We start from the raw sequence: 17128 nt of genomic DNA on the forward strand, positions 1-17128 counted from the left end.
CAGGGTTCGATTCCCGGCCGGAGCCAAGCTCTTGTCTTTGTGTGATTTCGCCTAGGGCTCTGATCCCGAGGTCGTTAAGAGAATCCAGACATTAATGTATCAAAAATATATATGGCTTATTTGAATATGAAAAACACGTAAAAATGTGCAAAATTTATCATTAATTGAATGCCAAGTAACAAACTACCAATTAGCTACGATGGTGAAGATGGGTTGATTTCAATTCTAAGTACAAAATACCTGAATTCGACAGGTATAAGTACAGAAGAATTGTCATTGACTTTTATCTTTCTTCGTGGCCAAGTGGGTTAGTCACTGTCTGTACAAGCTTGCCGACCAGGGTTCGATTCCCGGCCGGAGCCAAGCTCTTGTCTTTGTGTGATTTCGCCAGGGGCTCTGATCCCGAGGTCGTTAAGAGAATCCAGACATTAATGTATCAAAAATATATATGGCTTATTTGAATATGAAAAACACGTAAAAATGTGCAAAATTTATCATTAATTGAATGCCAAGTAACAAACTACCAATTAGCTACGATGGTGAAGATGGGTTGATTTCAATTCTAAGTACAAAATACCTGAATTCGACAGGTATAAGTACAGAAGAATTGTCATTGACTTTTATCTTTCTTCGTGGCCAAGTGGGTTAGTCACTGTCTGTACAAGCTTGCCGACCAGGGTTCGATTCCCGGCCGGAGCCAAGCTCTTGTCTTTGTGTGATTTCGCCTGGGGCTCTGATCCCGAGGTCGTTAAGAGAATCCAGACATTAATGTATCAAAAATATATATGGCTTATTTGAATATGAAAAACACGTAAAAATGTGCAAAATTTATCATTAATTGAATGCCAAGTAACAAACTACCAATTAGCTACGATGGTGAAGATGGGTTGATTTCAATTCTAAGTACAAAATACCTGAATTCGACAGGTATAAGTACAGAAGAATTGTCATTGACTTTTATCTTTCTTCGTGGCCAAGTGGGTTAGTCACTGTCTGTACAAGCTTGCCGACCAGGGTTCGATTCCCGGCCGGAGCCAAGCTCTTGTCTTTGTGTGATTTCGCCTGGGGCTCTGATCCCGAGGTCGTTAAGAGAATCCAGACATTAATGTATCAAAAATATATATGGCTTATTTGAATATATATGTATATATATATATTATATATATAATATATATAATGTATATATATATATATATATATATGTATATATGTAATATATATAATGTATGTATATAATGTATATATATATATATATATATAATGTGTATATATATTATATATATATCTATATATATGTATATATATATATATATATATATATATATATATATATACTGTATATATATATATACATTATATATATTATATATATATACATATATATATATATATATATATATATATATATATATATATACACACACATATAATGGCTTCCTTAGTGGTGCTAATTTTATATGACACCTTTTCTATGGATCTATTTTGTTTTCTTAACAGCACTGCCGTGTGCCAGTAACTGTGCTATTCTCATTCTCAGAGAGCATATGGATATTCATCAGTCAATTAGTTTTATTTGCAAAGTCCAGAGGTGTTCCAAGGTTCAGTGATCTATCTTTCCTCGTCATTTTAAGTGATGGGGTCAAGTTGCAACGTGTTTCAAGAATCAAGGTACGTCTGCTCATCATCACGCTTGAAGAATAAGTGATAAATAAGGGGTTCATGGCTGTATTCAAATGAATCTTGGTTAATCTCATTCCAGGCATCAATATAAATACAGCCATGAAACCCTTTTTATCACTTAACTTCAAGCCTGATGATGAGCAGACATACTTTACTACTTGAAACACATTGCAACTTGACCCCACCCCTGATCACAGCAAAGAAAGATAAATCACCGTATCTTGGAACACCACTGGTCTTCGTAAATACATCTATGTTCACATGTACTCTTTTAAAGTATAAGAATTCATTCATTTATTGATGAATATCCATATCATCCCTGAGAATGATAGGTAGTAGGTTGGCCAGGGCACTAGCCACCCGTTGCGATACTACCGTTAAAGAGTTATGGGGTCCTTTGACTGGCCAGATAGTATTACATTGGAACCTTCTCTCTGGTTACAATTCATTTTCCCTTTACCTACACATACACCGAATAGTCTGACCAATTCTTTACATATTCTCCTCTGTCCTCATACACCTGACAACTCTGAGATTACCAAACAATTCTTCTTCTCTAAAGGGGTTAAATACTGCATTGTAATTGTTCAGTGGCCACTTTCCTCTTTGTAAAGGTAGAAGAGACTCTTTAGCTATGGTAAGAAGCTCTTCTAGAAGGACACTCCAAAATCAAACCATTATTTTCTAGTCTCGGGTAGTGCCATAGTCTCTGTACCATGGTCTTCAACTGTCTTGGGTTAGAGTTCTCTTGCTTGAGGGTACACTCGGGCACACTATTCTATCTTATTTTTCTTCCTCTTATGTTTTTAAAGTTTTTATAGTTTATATAGGAAATATTTATTTCAATGTTATTGTTCTTAAGATATTTTGTTTTTCCTTGTTTCCTTTCCTCACTGTTCTATTTTCCCTGTTGGAGCCCCTGGGCTTATAGCATCCTGCTTTTCCAACTAGGGTTGTAGCTTAGCAAGTAACAATAATAATAATAATAATAATAATAATAATAATAATAATAATAATAATAATAATAATAACAACAACATAAATAATAATAATAATAATAATAATAATAATAATAATAAAAATAATAATAATAATAATAATAATAAAAATAAAAATAATAATACTAGCAAATTGCAGTGCAGTTGAGAAGAAAATTAGATCAATAAATAAGGTGTCTTTAAATTAATGCCACTGAAGCAGCCATTATCTACAATCAAACTATTTCATAAGTAAATATTTAGGAGTAATTTATCAGTAGTATTGATGGATTAGGATGTTGAAAACATTATCACATTATAAATCAAATAAAGCATAAAACTATAAAATTCATTCTCAGGGTTTTCTCTGCACTAAAGTTAGTTGTCTTGGTAATCATTAATGTGCAGTGATCATATTTTTAGTGCATCTAATCTATTGCAATAATTCTGGTCAAGGTTACTTCCATAAATATCTGATGACACAGCTCTGGTCAAGGACAAGCAGTATTAATTTACATGACTTCTTCATTTTGAAGCAATTAAACATTTTTCTTCCAATCATGTTAATGTATGATTAAGTTTTTCTTGGTCTGGCAATGCACTTGCAAATGATGATACAGATGAGGTTTAAATGTAACTGAGCTTTCCACATTAAAACCATGCATGTCTCTCCATCCTCTACAGAGATTAGCATTTTACATAATTGCCTTACACGTCTCCATCTAATATCCTTAACCAAAATAAGTATTACTACTGGCATGAAAAAAAACCTTATAATTGTAGAGTCATCATTGAGAGGATGGTTTAATTTTACTCCTAGTAGGTAATTTGTCATCAATATGATAATGTACAGGGAACATCATCTTTAACCCATTTTGAAGGTGAAGTAATATTCCTTAGAATCAAATCATACCAGTTATGTTGAGTAACATAAAGGCGTATAACTGTGGTTGCTATATCTCTCAGAGTTCTATCTAATTAAAATTAGTGCATGATAGAAAACATAGGAGTAAAGGTTAACCATAACAAATCTTAAATTTTGATTATTAGCCGGTCTGAGGCAATAGATTACCCCTTCCCCCACCCTCTCAGCTTTTGATTAACAATTCTAAGTGTGAGTTATAGCTTGGAAATTCCTTTTTGAGAAACCAAATCTACCTTTTTAATATTTTTTGAGAAACCTTTTAATTATTTTCTTCTGCCCTGTTTTAAATATTGTGCTCCTAGGTGATCTTCAAAAGCTGATCTTCATTTAAATACTAGAAACAAAAAGTAGAGATATTTTCAATTCATTATCCTTGACCTGAACATTAATCTGTGGCACTTGTTTAGTTAGTTCTGTGCATGTACAATACAAAATTCTTCACAATTCCGACTATGTTTTGTATTAAAATCTTCTCAAACTAAACCATCCACTGTGTAGTATAGTAGTAGATATAGAGTCTCTTTACAGAACTTGCCTTTTCTTTCATCGGGCTCAATATTACACAAAACTGTATTTCAAAAGTTTTATTATGACGGACCAAAATTGTGGATGATCTTCCTAATTATATAAATTGAATTTGTGGAACTTCATCATATACAGTATCCTAAAATATAAGGGTCATCATCTTGGCCCAAAATTTTTGCTGCCTCACACTTGGCCTACACAAGAGAAATGAGGTAATTATCTGTTACATTAACAAACATGGAGTTGTTCATTACATTTGTTAAGTCATGACAGTATTGCAATCAAGCACGATTTTATCGAGGAACTCCAGGGAGCATGAAATGTTCTTGATAAAGGAACATACTATCACCCACCATTTGCATTATCAATACTGTAACATAACTAAAAAATAATAAAATCATAATAAAAATAAGTTTGCTCTTCTAGAAATTATTGAGGAATATTATTCTTAGCATCTTGATTATCATACACTTATAAATACATTTCAGATTGTGGCCCTGGTTGCAATAGTATCTGCAACATCACTGACATCAATATCATGTATCTGCATCTTATTAGCAACATGTATTCGTGTTGTCAAAGGGGCCAACTGGTTTAACATCATTGGTGCCTCACAAGCAGTTGCAGGTAAGTCATAAAGACAATTTATTTTTCATCTTGAACATTTATTAAATTTAGTAAACTTTCCAATTTACATGGATCTTTTTCATATGTTTGCACTCACTCAATGATGTTTTGAGATTAATTTCTATATATTGCATAGTTTCTAAATGTTTATTCATAGTAATTACCCTTCTCATTTACATAGTACATATATTCCTTGTAGGGTTAACTTAACTCAGTTTGGTGACTTTATAATAGAATCAAAACTTAATGGGTCTGGGTATGCCATTCAACTCAAGAGGTGCAACTGACAGAAAACTAAGCAGTTGCACTATGAAAAAAAAACTTAAGAGATTGGACAACAAAATGGAAGAAAGGAGATGCTAGGAGTAGGAGCTAAAGGGATACTGCAACGTTAAATAAGTAATGCCTAGAGTGGAGCGCATATATATATTCCTTCCCTTGTTATAAGCTGCAGCCACCTTCCTTCTTTCTCCTCCTTGGGAAGGGTATTAAGCATTCTATTTGCCACCATTACTATACTAAAAAATGCCAGCAATGGTCAAAACTTTAAGAACATCACAAGAATTCCATCTCAATGTACATCAGTTGTTTGTAAAAAAATTTTATTTGCTAACTACTCTAGATCTACAACTGGAGTCCTGCTTTTGATTATATATGATTTATGGAATCACAAGCATCTATATTCATAGATTTTATCATTTAAAATATGCAAACTATTTATAATGGCTTTCAATAGAATGGAATAGTGTATCGAATTCAGCCTTAACAACATTGAATTTGTAATGAAATAAAGTTATGAAAGGTGGAATAGAATTAATGAATAATGAAAATACTATGTAAAAGATATATCAAGATTCAGGGAAATTTAAGTCATTAAAACATCCATGAATTTTTTCATTCTAACATGTCACCAGCATCATAGTGCACCAAGCCCAGAGAATAAGTTTCAGCAACTTAGGACATAAAAGGGGCTTCCCTCCTCTCACTCATCCCTTGCCGGTAGTTTAACGAGACCACCGAGTCAAACTTTTAGAATCTTGACCCTCTGAGTCACCTAAACGATATGAACTTTATTCAAAGTTGAAAATTCAAAAAAGGAAAATCCAAAATTGACGAACAGCCAAGTAGGAAGATATCAAGAAAAACAAATGAAAACTAAATGATGGAAAGCAAAAAGCTGGGGCTAAATGGACTGCTGCAGAGACTGTACCCTAAACTGCATGCTACACGAGGCACAGTGCAAGTGGCATTCCCCTATGAATTGCAATTTAGACGTATAAAATGTAACATGAACCACAACATAACATACTTTAACATCTACAGGGGTCTTAAGTATAGTGGGTGTGGCCGTCTTTCCACTGGCATGGGGATCCGAACGAGTCAAGAATATGTGTGGTGAAGGGACAGATATGTATAAACTGCAGCACTGTTCTGTGGGTAAGTTAAATATGATATTGTACTTGAAAATAATGTCTTCAATGAAAGTAATTGTTATAAAAAATGTTGGTAAGATTGTAATTCTAGTCACACTAACACACAAACGAGCTATTATTTCCTGTCAGATTTTTAAACTACTGTGTTGATCTAAATAAATAATAAATCTATGTATGCCTAAATTTGCATGAAATATAAGCATTGTATATAATACATGAAAATTCTCAGAATTGTTAAATTTTGGCTCATTCACATCTAAATTTGAATTGCAGTTTTCCTAAAATCATAAACAGTAACTTGCATGAATTGTATTAGATTCCGCCTGAGGAATCTAACTTTTAGTGTTAAAAATATGACCAAAGAGTCTCAAATCCATATCACTTTGATTCTATACCTTATTTCCCCTCAGGTAGGTTTATTTTCATTTCAGAAAACAGTAGCAAAATGCTTTATAAAGTTCATGGGATAATTAACAGGAAATTCAAATCTCATTTCCCTAAGAAAAAAGAGCATTAACAGAATATTTTTCCTACATTAGGTTGGGCTGTGTACATGATACTCATAGCAAGCATAGGGCTCTTACTTAGCTGCTGGATGTCCTCAGTCGCTGCGCACACTACAACCACCGAACGAGTTACTGCTGAAGTCAACAAGGGGAAAAATATAATATGTCTAATCTAACAGCCACGGTTTTACAAATACAGTTGTATATCTAACAACTGTATTTCATCTTATGAATCTTTTTAAATCAATGAGTATTGTAAAATGATGTACATTTTAATATTTGCAAGAATCATAGAATTAATAATGCTCCCAGTGCCATAGCTATGTAATCATAGAATATTTTACCTAATCAAATTAACAGCTTTACATAGTAGCATAAGGCCTGTTCACAATAGATGCCTGACTAGCTGTGTTGCCACAAAATAGTAAACAAGCTGTGAATCAAAAGATTATTTTTATATGAAAATAAGATGGAGGTTAACTCATTTGTAATCGAAATAGAAGAAAAGAATTAAGAAGAATCTTTATTGCTCCCAAATGCAGAAATAAGACGTAATACAAGGTGATGACATAAAATATTTGAATAATTCACTATTGTTATTAAAATCAGCAAGAGTTAAATCAATAAAGAGTCATTCATTCTGATATATTTGAAAAAAAAAAAAAATGGTCAAATATTGTTCCTTTTTATTTGATTTACGATTTGCTACACAACATAAATTCTAAAAGTAATTTGTATTTTTCCTGGCTATACAAACCAAAATCCATTAAAGCAGGGAATGTCTTCAGCAGAGCTGGAACGGCTCTTTGAAATCATTAATGAGATAGTTACCAACAGGTGGTAAGTGCATCTGAGTAGCATCACCTATTCTCCTGACAGAGACTCTTTACTCTTTACCTTTGGCTCAGTACTAACAGGGGTTTTTGTTGTGGGAAGTTCAATTTTAAATGACTCAGGTTTGTATAGCTAGGAAAAATACAAATTACTTCAATTTTGTTATTCGTTCATATGCATATAAAAACCTTTCGTCCTTTAAAATAAGACGAGACTCCCTTATTAGTAAGTCCCGTAGAACTGAACTGGTTGGTTCTTTTTCTTCCTTAGAAAATTCCAGTCTCCCTGGTCCCTTATAGAAGCTAGGGAGACAACTCAAGCAACCTCTCATCAGCACGTTATAAGGATAAGTAGGCTGATAGGGTCTAGCCAATACTTGGTTATTACAGTACCTAGTTTTTAGTCAATGAAGGAATTTTTTTTGCCTTGAAAGAGAGAGACACTGAAATTAAATACCTGGTGCATGATGGCCAAGGGATAGGTATTTAACCATCCTCCCCATCATAACTACTTTTTACAGATCCGGTTTAATAAGAATGGTGCTCAGAAATGTAGCTTACCAGCATCAATGTCAGATCCAATGTGTAACATTACAAATGCTTCATCCAAATAAGGGAAGGAAACAAGAAGCAGAACAGCCAGTCATTTTACCTTTCCTCAAGACTTACAACGAACACATTACCATACACAAAATGCTTCCTGTCCCATATGGGAGCTGGACTGGCTACACAACTACTAGAGCTGTGACCAAAGGCCCAAGAACAAAAGTATTGAAGGACTTGTGGGTATACGCCCTAAACAAGAAAGCTGTGAAGGTTGTTTGGCATTTCCAAACTCATTCTTCACCTGTCCAATTGTAGATTCTTCAAAGCCTCAGAGAGATCAATACCCCTGACTTTGTGAGGTCTAGTTTGACCTGGTATCTTGACCCTCCGAAAGGCCGAAGCATATAATCTTAAATGCCTCACAAAGCCAGAAAAAGACTGTTCTTCAAAAAATTTTTCTTGGTTTTGCCAATGCCACAGTATAGATGCTGAGACTCAGGCCTAATATGTCAATTCCTCTTCAGATAACACAGCAAAGCCCTCATGGGACAAAGCTATCTTTATCTCGAATACCAACTGACACTTCACATGGAGAGAGGTGAAATTCACCAACTCTAATCCCCAATGCTAAGGCTTGAATAAAACAGACTTGAGGGTCACATCTTAGTCTGACAAGATTCTCAAAGGTTCAAAAGGGGTACATGTAAGAGCCTTGAGCAAGACTGCTCAAGGCTCCTTGCGAGCATAGACAACTCCCATGAGAAGGAAAGGTCTATGTCCTTCATTCAAAGACCATTTTAAAGGCTGAGCAATATCCTTTTACATCTGAGACTGAGAGGTGCTTCTCTCCGCAAAGGAAGACAAGAAAGTCTGTGATCCACAGTGAAGAAGTTTTGAATAGAGAGTACCTCTTCTACAATACCAGTAACAGAAGATAGCTCACTTTTCCTAGTAAAAAGCTGCAGAGGACCATTGCAGGTATCCAGTCATGTGAGTAGATTTTACAAAAAGCCTTCAGCTTGGAGAAGAAGCTGGATAGTCTTCGACCACGAACTACATGCAACTTCACGGATTGGTGGCACCTCGGGTGCGGCTGACAGAGAAGGGTGGTCAACAGGGGTACAGCATGCGTCCATCTGGGAACAACCAGTGTCATCTTGAGGCCTGGTAGAGTTTTAGATCAGACTGAACAAAGAAGAAGCGTAGTAGGTGTCCAGGTGATCCTATGGGCATTGGAAGGCATCCTCAAACACTGCACATGAGTCTACAAAGTAGAAACAAAACACCAAAGGCTTACAGTTTAGCCAAGTGATAAATAGGTTGATTACTGGTGATCCCCACACGGCAAGAAACCTCTCAGCGACCAAGGATGTAAGGACCACTCCAACCCAACAACCTGCCCCTGGCAACTGAGCATGGCCCCTTGCTTGTAAATGTAGGCTACTATGACAGTGTTATCACTCATCCACACTACCGAGTGCCTCCTCAAACATTCTCGGAATGCATGTAGAGCTGGAAAAGCTGCTTACATATCGAGAACATTGTTGTGCAAATGTTTTATACCACTGACCACACAACTGAGGCGACCAAATGGCCCTGGTACATGCCCTACTCCTCGTTCAACACATCTGAGAACAGGTGCATGTTTGGAGGTGGGGAAACAAGTGGGGCTCCCCTGGTGAGGATTTCCTCATCCAGCTACCAAGATCTGCTTGTGCCTCCTGTCTCACTGGAACAGGATAGTTTGGAGGATGCCTGGAGGGATCTCTGGTGGAGGCGCACGTCTGAAGTGAGCTTCTCCTACAAGGAAAGGTAGCTGAGAAGACTGCCTGCACTGAGATTGGAGTACTGTATTGGACATAAATGGTTGTGCTACCTCTCTGAACTTGTTATGTGATTGTCAGATAGAAAAAATCTCGCTGCTGCATGGTCTATTATACTGATACTTCAATCTCTGCTTGGGTATGAGGTTCAATTTCCCAATTCATCACAAGGCAAGAAGCTGATCTTGATCCTATAGCAACTACCCAACAGAGGAAGCAAGGATCAGCCAATCATTGAGATACATCAACAGTCATATCCAATGAGAGTGGGACCAACCTGCTACCAGAGTGAACAACTCAGTGATCACCCTGAGAGCAGTAAAAAGTCTGAAACACAGTATCTTGAATTAGTACATGGTACTGTTGAGGAAGAAGCAAATGTACTTCTAAGAGGATTGATGAATGGATACTTGGAAGTATATATCATTTAGATGAATTTAAATCATGAAGTCTCCTTCTCTGATGGAACTCATGCATACCATACCATTTCCATACTGAAGTTAGAGAGGTATATGACACGGTCACCTTACCCAGATCATTGCACTTATGAATGATTGTAAAAATGTCCACAAGCGAATGCTCCAACTCAGGGTTCTATGCTTCCCTTGATAGCATATGAAGGTAAGGTACCTGTGGGGCAAAAATCCTGTATACCTTTGTCCCTCATGGGTAGAGGGTTCAGCAAGCTGTTCAGGAGATTTACTCCCTCCCAGTGAAAACGAGCATTCTTGGCAAAGGACAGAACCTATTTCGTAATGGAAGGCTGATGACTGACCAGGCAGGTGGTCATCAGGGATAGAAAGATCTCTAGCAAAGATCAAGGTAGAGACAGAAGTAGTACTCTGTAATCTTCCCTCTGTTGATCGAGCTGGAGAGGGAGCATTGACCCTCTGCATGTGTGCCTCGTCTTTAAAAGGAGAGTAAAAGGGACTACTCGGCTGGATTTGCGACCTGTCAATAACTACTCCATAAATAATTTCAACAGCTGTTCCAGTTTCACCAAAGACATTCCCTATTCTAAAAAACAAAAGGTTTGTAAATGCACAGGAACAAATAGTCTTGTATTGTACAAGGATTCATTGATTTTCTTACTTCCCATAAACTGTTAAAATATTTTGACCCAGATTTATTAGGTATTCTATAGAAAATATTTTATGTATTTTTCAGATCTAATATAACATAAACAGCTGAAAAAAGCAATGTTAAAGCAATGATTATTAACTGCTTCCTAACTTCTGCAATAATTTCATACTAGAAAAAAATATACTTGGCCAACATGATCTTGTGGAGCAACAATTTTGAGGTATGTTCCTGGTCACCTTGCATTTGGGACAACAATCATGAAAACTATACGGCTGAAGTCAGTGACACTGACAGTGTACAGTACTGTAAATTTTATCTGATATGAACAATCTTTTAGAATGACATGATACCTTATTTTAGTGCTAGCATAGCTTGAACGGTATACTATGTTAACTTCCCTTTTATGCTGTTGCTCACAATGTACAAATTATTCATTATCAACCTAAGAATATTGAGTACTAATTCTATTTAAATGAGTCAGATACCTTGTATGGAGTAGGAACAGATGTGTTCTTTTGTTTTTACTTTTGTTCAAACTGAGATGTTTTCTATAAACACTGGAGTTACAACATGGCCTCCAAGAAAGTAAAAGCCCTTTTGTGACAAGAAAAATGGAGGAAAATAGCTTGAAACATAAAAACAACTGAGAAAGCTAAAGCTATAAATAAACAATATTTGTAAACTAAGAAAAATACCTAAATTCTGAATGAAGTTGGTTAATGCATTAGCACTGTGTTAATTTATACTCATGTTCCACAGATGATTAGTTTTCTAAATCAACGTGGCAAAGCAAGAGAAAGCGTTCTCAACATTTGTTCATTCTCCATACATCCTCTTATGTAGCTTATACGTTGCTCTATCTAGAACCAGAATATATAATAAAAATTATAGGTTAAGTTACCTTGCTTTTTTATGATATAAAAAGCAATTGCTATCAGTATTATTAATAGTAAGTTTGTATGACATAAACAAAACTAAAACTTTACAATGTAAAGATTATGAATGAAATTTTAATCTTAAATCAAAATTAGCAGTAGAATGTCTAGTATTACAATGAATGATGAAAGACTAAATTTATTATTTAAGTTCCCAATTATATGATTGTAACCTCAAACTTTCTGTATTGTACTGTAATGAATTTATTTAAATATCACAACTTTGCATAGTGAGGTCATTGATAAACCACTCTTTTATTCATTCCAATAAATGAAGAAATTGAGAAAAATCAATGAAGAGAGGTTCATATCCATAAAATATTCAATAATTTTCAGCAACTCTAATTCAATTAAACTGCACTATCATAGCGTAAAGTAATCCAACAAGATAACTGCATTGCATTTCTGACATGATATAATCTATAAAGGCACAATGATCTCCTAACCCTCAAACATGGATTCAAGTCTATTTCTGCTTATAGATGCACACATGAGGATTAGAGAAATGTTAACTTGAACAAAAAGTTAACCAATGGGAATGAATAGGGGGAAAAGGTATGTCATAAAGAATACTGTAGTAGGTATCATCCGCTATGTGCAAAGGGGTAAAGGCCCTAGTTGGGATTGCAAAGTTTGGGGTTTGATTTCTGTCCGTCACTCACGTAATTAACCCAATTATAAAAAAGTATTGAATAATAAGTATACAATATACCAAGTTGCCCTTTCATACTTTCTAGTTCTGTAAACACTAATGTGCAGTATTACAAAAAAAATAAGGACAGAATAAATATTAATAGTTCACAGCACAGTACAATATATCAAATATAAATTATAAATCATTAACTTGAAAGAAGAAAAAACTAATAAAAAGCCACTGACAGTCTAAGCTGTTCTCTAAAAATATCAAATCTACAAATACCATATCTAAAGCTTAAAAAACAAAGACAACCCAAGGAACTAACTGCAACACTTCTCATAAGCCCATTTTTTCATGAAATTAATCAACTTTTCTTTTGATCCCATGACATAGCCTTAAATCATTAGATGCTCCGGGGTTCGGTCTTCAGATAAAAAACAAAACCTACAGCATAACCTAAACTTGATGAGTAATTTCTTATAATTTCTATCTTACATGTAAAGCAGTCAAATACTTTATAACACAAAACCATTCATAACATACAGCGTCAAGCCTCCATCAACCTTTGATACCGTGCATGACTATTTCCATTTTTCAAGCCTATTACAAATATCTTGCATACACTTCATAAAGGAAACAAAGACAATGCTTTTACTTAAATTCCTTTAGCATGTTGAATGGATGGCTAAAAACAAATGATAAAACTAACTCACTCTCTTACACAGAATGAATGGGTTGATAACTTGATTACCCCTTCTATATTATTGTAGATTTTTTTAAATTTCCATTCACTGTATTTTCACTTGCTCATCTGTGTAGTTCTGACACCACAGCTAAAAACTCAGTTAAGATACGGCATTGTTTACTATTTGATTTTTGTGCTAACCTTACAGAGAGAAAAGGATGAATAAACAATTCACTGGAAAAAATTAATAGGTATTCCAGCAAAATGCATGCCTCATGTGTATAGATTGGATTAGATTGGATTCACTATTTGGGCTATGAGACCCAGTGCTGGAGTCAGGGTTGCTTTTTATCGCAAAGGCGCAACCGGGGGAACACCCCGCAGTTGGACTGAGTAACAAATGCTCAAAGAAGTTGGGAAGAAAGAACCAGTATGGTGGGAAAGATACCTGTTTAGTCTATATAAAAATGTAAATATATTTTGCAGTCCATGTTAACACAAATGTCAATTTGCTATTTTTCTTACATAAGTATGTAATTCAGACACCATACAATTTAATATTTAGGGAAACTGCATAACAGCAAGAAAATATTACCTCCTTAACACCATTTCTGTAACTAGATTTATCATAAAAATATGAACTCCCTATAAAGAGCAAAACCTAACCTTTGTGAATAATTATATAAAAAATAAAGTTATAAAAATATTTAATCTCTTCAATTGTAAAAACCTGCAAAACTATTTCTAACTACCACAGCATTAGCCATATCTGTGATCCTGCCTATGACAAAACTGCCAGAAGACTCATTATTTTTGGCCAGGGGGGAAAGTGGCACTCCGGCAGAGATACTTTTTGCAGCGCCTCGATACTGCCAAACTATAACAGATGTGAACTTCTGGTTTGAGCTATTATGTTGAGAAAAGATTGAACATTTTCGTGATGCAAGCATAACATCTTTGTAATGCCTAAAATCATTTAAAAAAGAAGCAAAAATAAGCATGAAAAAGTGAAAAACCACAATTCTTAAAGATATAAATGAAAATATGTTTGAGGACTTTAATATATATAGAAATTGCATACAAAAGGCAGATAAGTCACGCTGTAGCAATAATTTTGATGTACATCCGATTGTTAACGAGTCGTGATTCATTGCAAAATGCTAAATATTCTACATTGGCAATGCCATCAAACTATTTACTTTTATGTTTCGTAGTGTTACTAACCAAAGAATGAAGATGGAAAAAAAATAAAATTGCAATAGAAAGCAGAATAAAATTTCTTTTCAACCCTTAGATAAAAAATGATATACATTGTTAGGAAAAATGAGCAACTGTAGAGCAAATATATATATAAAATTTAGGACAGTTTTTTATATATAAATGTTCAGATTTTTACATTTTTCCATACACTATGTCAAAATACAAAAAATGCTCTTTCAAACGGTATATTAAAAGTGTCAATTGCAATTATTCACAAATGCATAGTCTATCTCAGAAAAAAATTAACAATACATTCATAAAATTATGCATAAAACCAGGCCTCAACCAGTGTTGCAGTGACCATATCTATGTTGATATTTAGTGTTTTAATTATGTAATACATAATGCTAAAAAAATAAAGATTGCAATGGAAAGCTGAATAAATTTCCTAAATAATCTAAAAATAAAATAAATAGGTCTAGTAAGCAAAAAAAATTGAGGAATGGTAGAGAAAAGACAGACAATATGTTATTTTCATTAGTAAAATAAATTTTTGAATATACTTACCCGATAATCATGTAGCTGTCAACTCCGTTCCCCGACAGAATTCTACGGAAGGGATACGCCAGCGATCGCTATACAAGAGGGGGGTGTACTCACAAGCGCCACCTGTGGCCAGGTACTGCAGTACTTCTTGTTGACACCACTTCAATTTTTCCTCGGTCCACTGGTTCTATGGGGAGGAAGGGTGGGTCAATTAAATCATGATTATCGGGTAAGTATATTCAAAAATTTATTTTACTAATGAAAATAACATTTTTCAATATTAAACTTACCCGATAATCATGTAGCTGATTCACACCCAGGGAGGTGGGTGAAAACCAGTGTACATGTATATCAAGAAGCTAAGTATCCCGTATTTCATATTATCAGTTATTCAAAATAACAATGAAATTACAAGTACCTGGTAAGGAAGTCGACTTGAGCCATTACTCTGCCTTAAATAAGTTCGTCTTCCTTACTGAGCGCAGCGTTCCTCTTAGGAGGCTGAACAACTCTAAGGTGCTGAAGTATCAAGGGCTGCAACCCATACTAAAGGACCTCATCACAACCTTTAACCTCGGCGCTTCTCAAGAAAGAATTGACCACCCGCCAAATCAACAAGGATGTGGAAGGCTTCTTAGCCGACCGTACAACCCATAAAAAGTATTCAAGAGAAAGGTTAAAAGGTTATGGGATTATGGGAATGTAGTGGCTGAGCCCTCGCCTACTACTGCATTCGTTGCTACGAATGGTCCCAAGGTGTAGCAGTACTCGTAAAGAGACTGGACATCTTTGAGATAGAATGATGCGAACACTGACTTGCTTCTCCAATAGGTTGCATCCATAACACTCTGCAGAGAATGGCTCTGTTTAAAGGCCACTGAAGTAGCCACAGCTCTCACTTCATGTGTCCTTACCTTCAGCAAAGCAAGGTCTTCTTCCTTCAGATGAGAATGTGCTTCTCTAATCAGAAGCCTGAATAGTAAGAAACTGAGTTCTTAGAACTTGGAAAAGAAGGTTTCTTGATAGCACACCATAAGGCTTCTGATTGTCCTCGTAAAGGTTAAGACCTTTTTAGATAGTACCTAAGAGCTCTAACTGGGCAAAGTACTCTCTCCAGTTCATTCCCCACCAAGTTGGACAGGCTTGGGATCTCGAACGACTTAGGCCAAGGACGTGAAGGAAGCTCGTTTAGCAAAAACCGAGCTGCAAGGAACATGTAGCCGTTTCAGATGTGAAAACAATGATCCTGCTGAAGGTGTGGATCTCACTTACTCTTTTAGCTGTTGTCAAGCACACGAGGAAAAGAGTTTTTAATGTGAGGTCCTAAAAAGAGGCTGATTGGAGAGGTTCAAATCTTGATGACATAAGGAACCTTAGGACCACGTCTAGATTCCAGCCTGGAGTGGACAACCGACGGTCCTTTGAGGTCTCAAAAGACCTAGGGAGGTCCTGTAGATCTTTGTTGGTGGAAAGATCGAAGCCTCTGTGGCGGAAAACCGCTGCCAACATACTTCTGTAACCCTTGATCGTAGGAGCTGAAAGGGATCTTACTTTCCTTAGATATAACAGGAAGTCAGCAATCTGGGTTACAGTGGTACTGGTTGAGGAAACTGCATTGGTCTTGTACCAGCTACGGAAGACTTCCCCTTGAGACTGATAGATTCTGAGAGTGGATGTTCTCCTTGCTTTGGCAATCGCTCTGGCTGCCTCCTTCGAAAAGCCCCTAGCTCTTGAGAGTCTTTCGAAAGTCTGAAGGCAGTCAGACGAAGAGCGTGGAGGTTTGGGTGTACCTTCTTTACGTGAGGTAGACGTAGAAGGTTCACTCCTAGAGGAAGAGTCCTGGGAATGTCGACCAGCCATTGCAGTACCTCTAAGAACCATTCTCTCGCGGGCCAGAGCGGAGCCAACCAACGTCAGCCGTGTCCCTTTGCGAGAGGAGAACTTCTGAAGTACCCTGTTGACAATCTTGAACGGCGGGAATGCATACAGGTCGAGATGGAACCAATCCAGCAGAAAAGCATCCACGTGAACTGCTGCTGGGTCTGGAATCGGAGAACAATACAACAGGAGTCTCTAGGTTATCGAGGTAGCGAACAGATCTATGGTTGGCTGACCCCACAGGGCCCAAAGTCTGCTGCAAACATTCTTGTGAAGGGTCCACTCTGTG

General features: G+C 36.0%; 1 protein-coding gene across 1 annotated transcript in view; it reads left to right on the top strand.

Moving 5' to 3' along the window:
* The window catches only part of LOC137658724 (LHFPL tetraspan subfamily member 2a protein-like), a 195568-nt gene extending 181142 nt beyond the window's left edge, over positions 1–14426 (top strand). The window contains exons 4-6 of the mRNA XM_068393728.1: positions 4596–4734; positions 6058–6171; positions 6707–14426. Coding sequence (XP_068249829.1) covers positions 4596–4734; positions 6058–6171; positions 6707–6849 — 396 coding nt within the window. The 3' untranslated portion in view covers positions 6850–14426. The remainder of the gene's footprint in view (positions 1–4595; positions 4735–6057; positions 6172–6706) is intronic.
* Positions 14427–17128: the final 2702 nt, after the last annotated feature.

This window comes from Palaemon carinicauda, chromosome 19 (genome assembly GCF_036898095.1).
Source record: "Palaemon carinicauda isolate YSFRI2023 chromosome 19, ASM3689809v2, whole genome shotgun sequence".
NCBI lineage: Eukaryota > Metazoa > Arthropoda > Malacostraca > Decapoda > Palaemonidae > Palaemon > Palaemon carinicauda.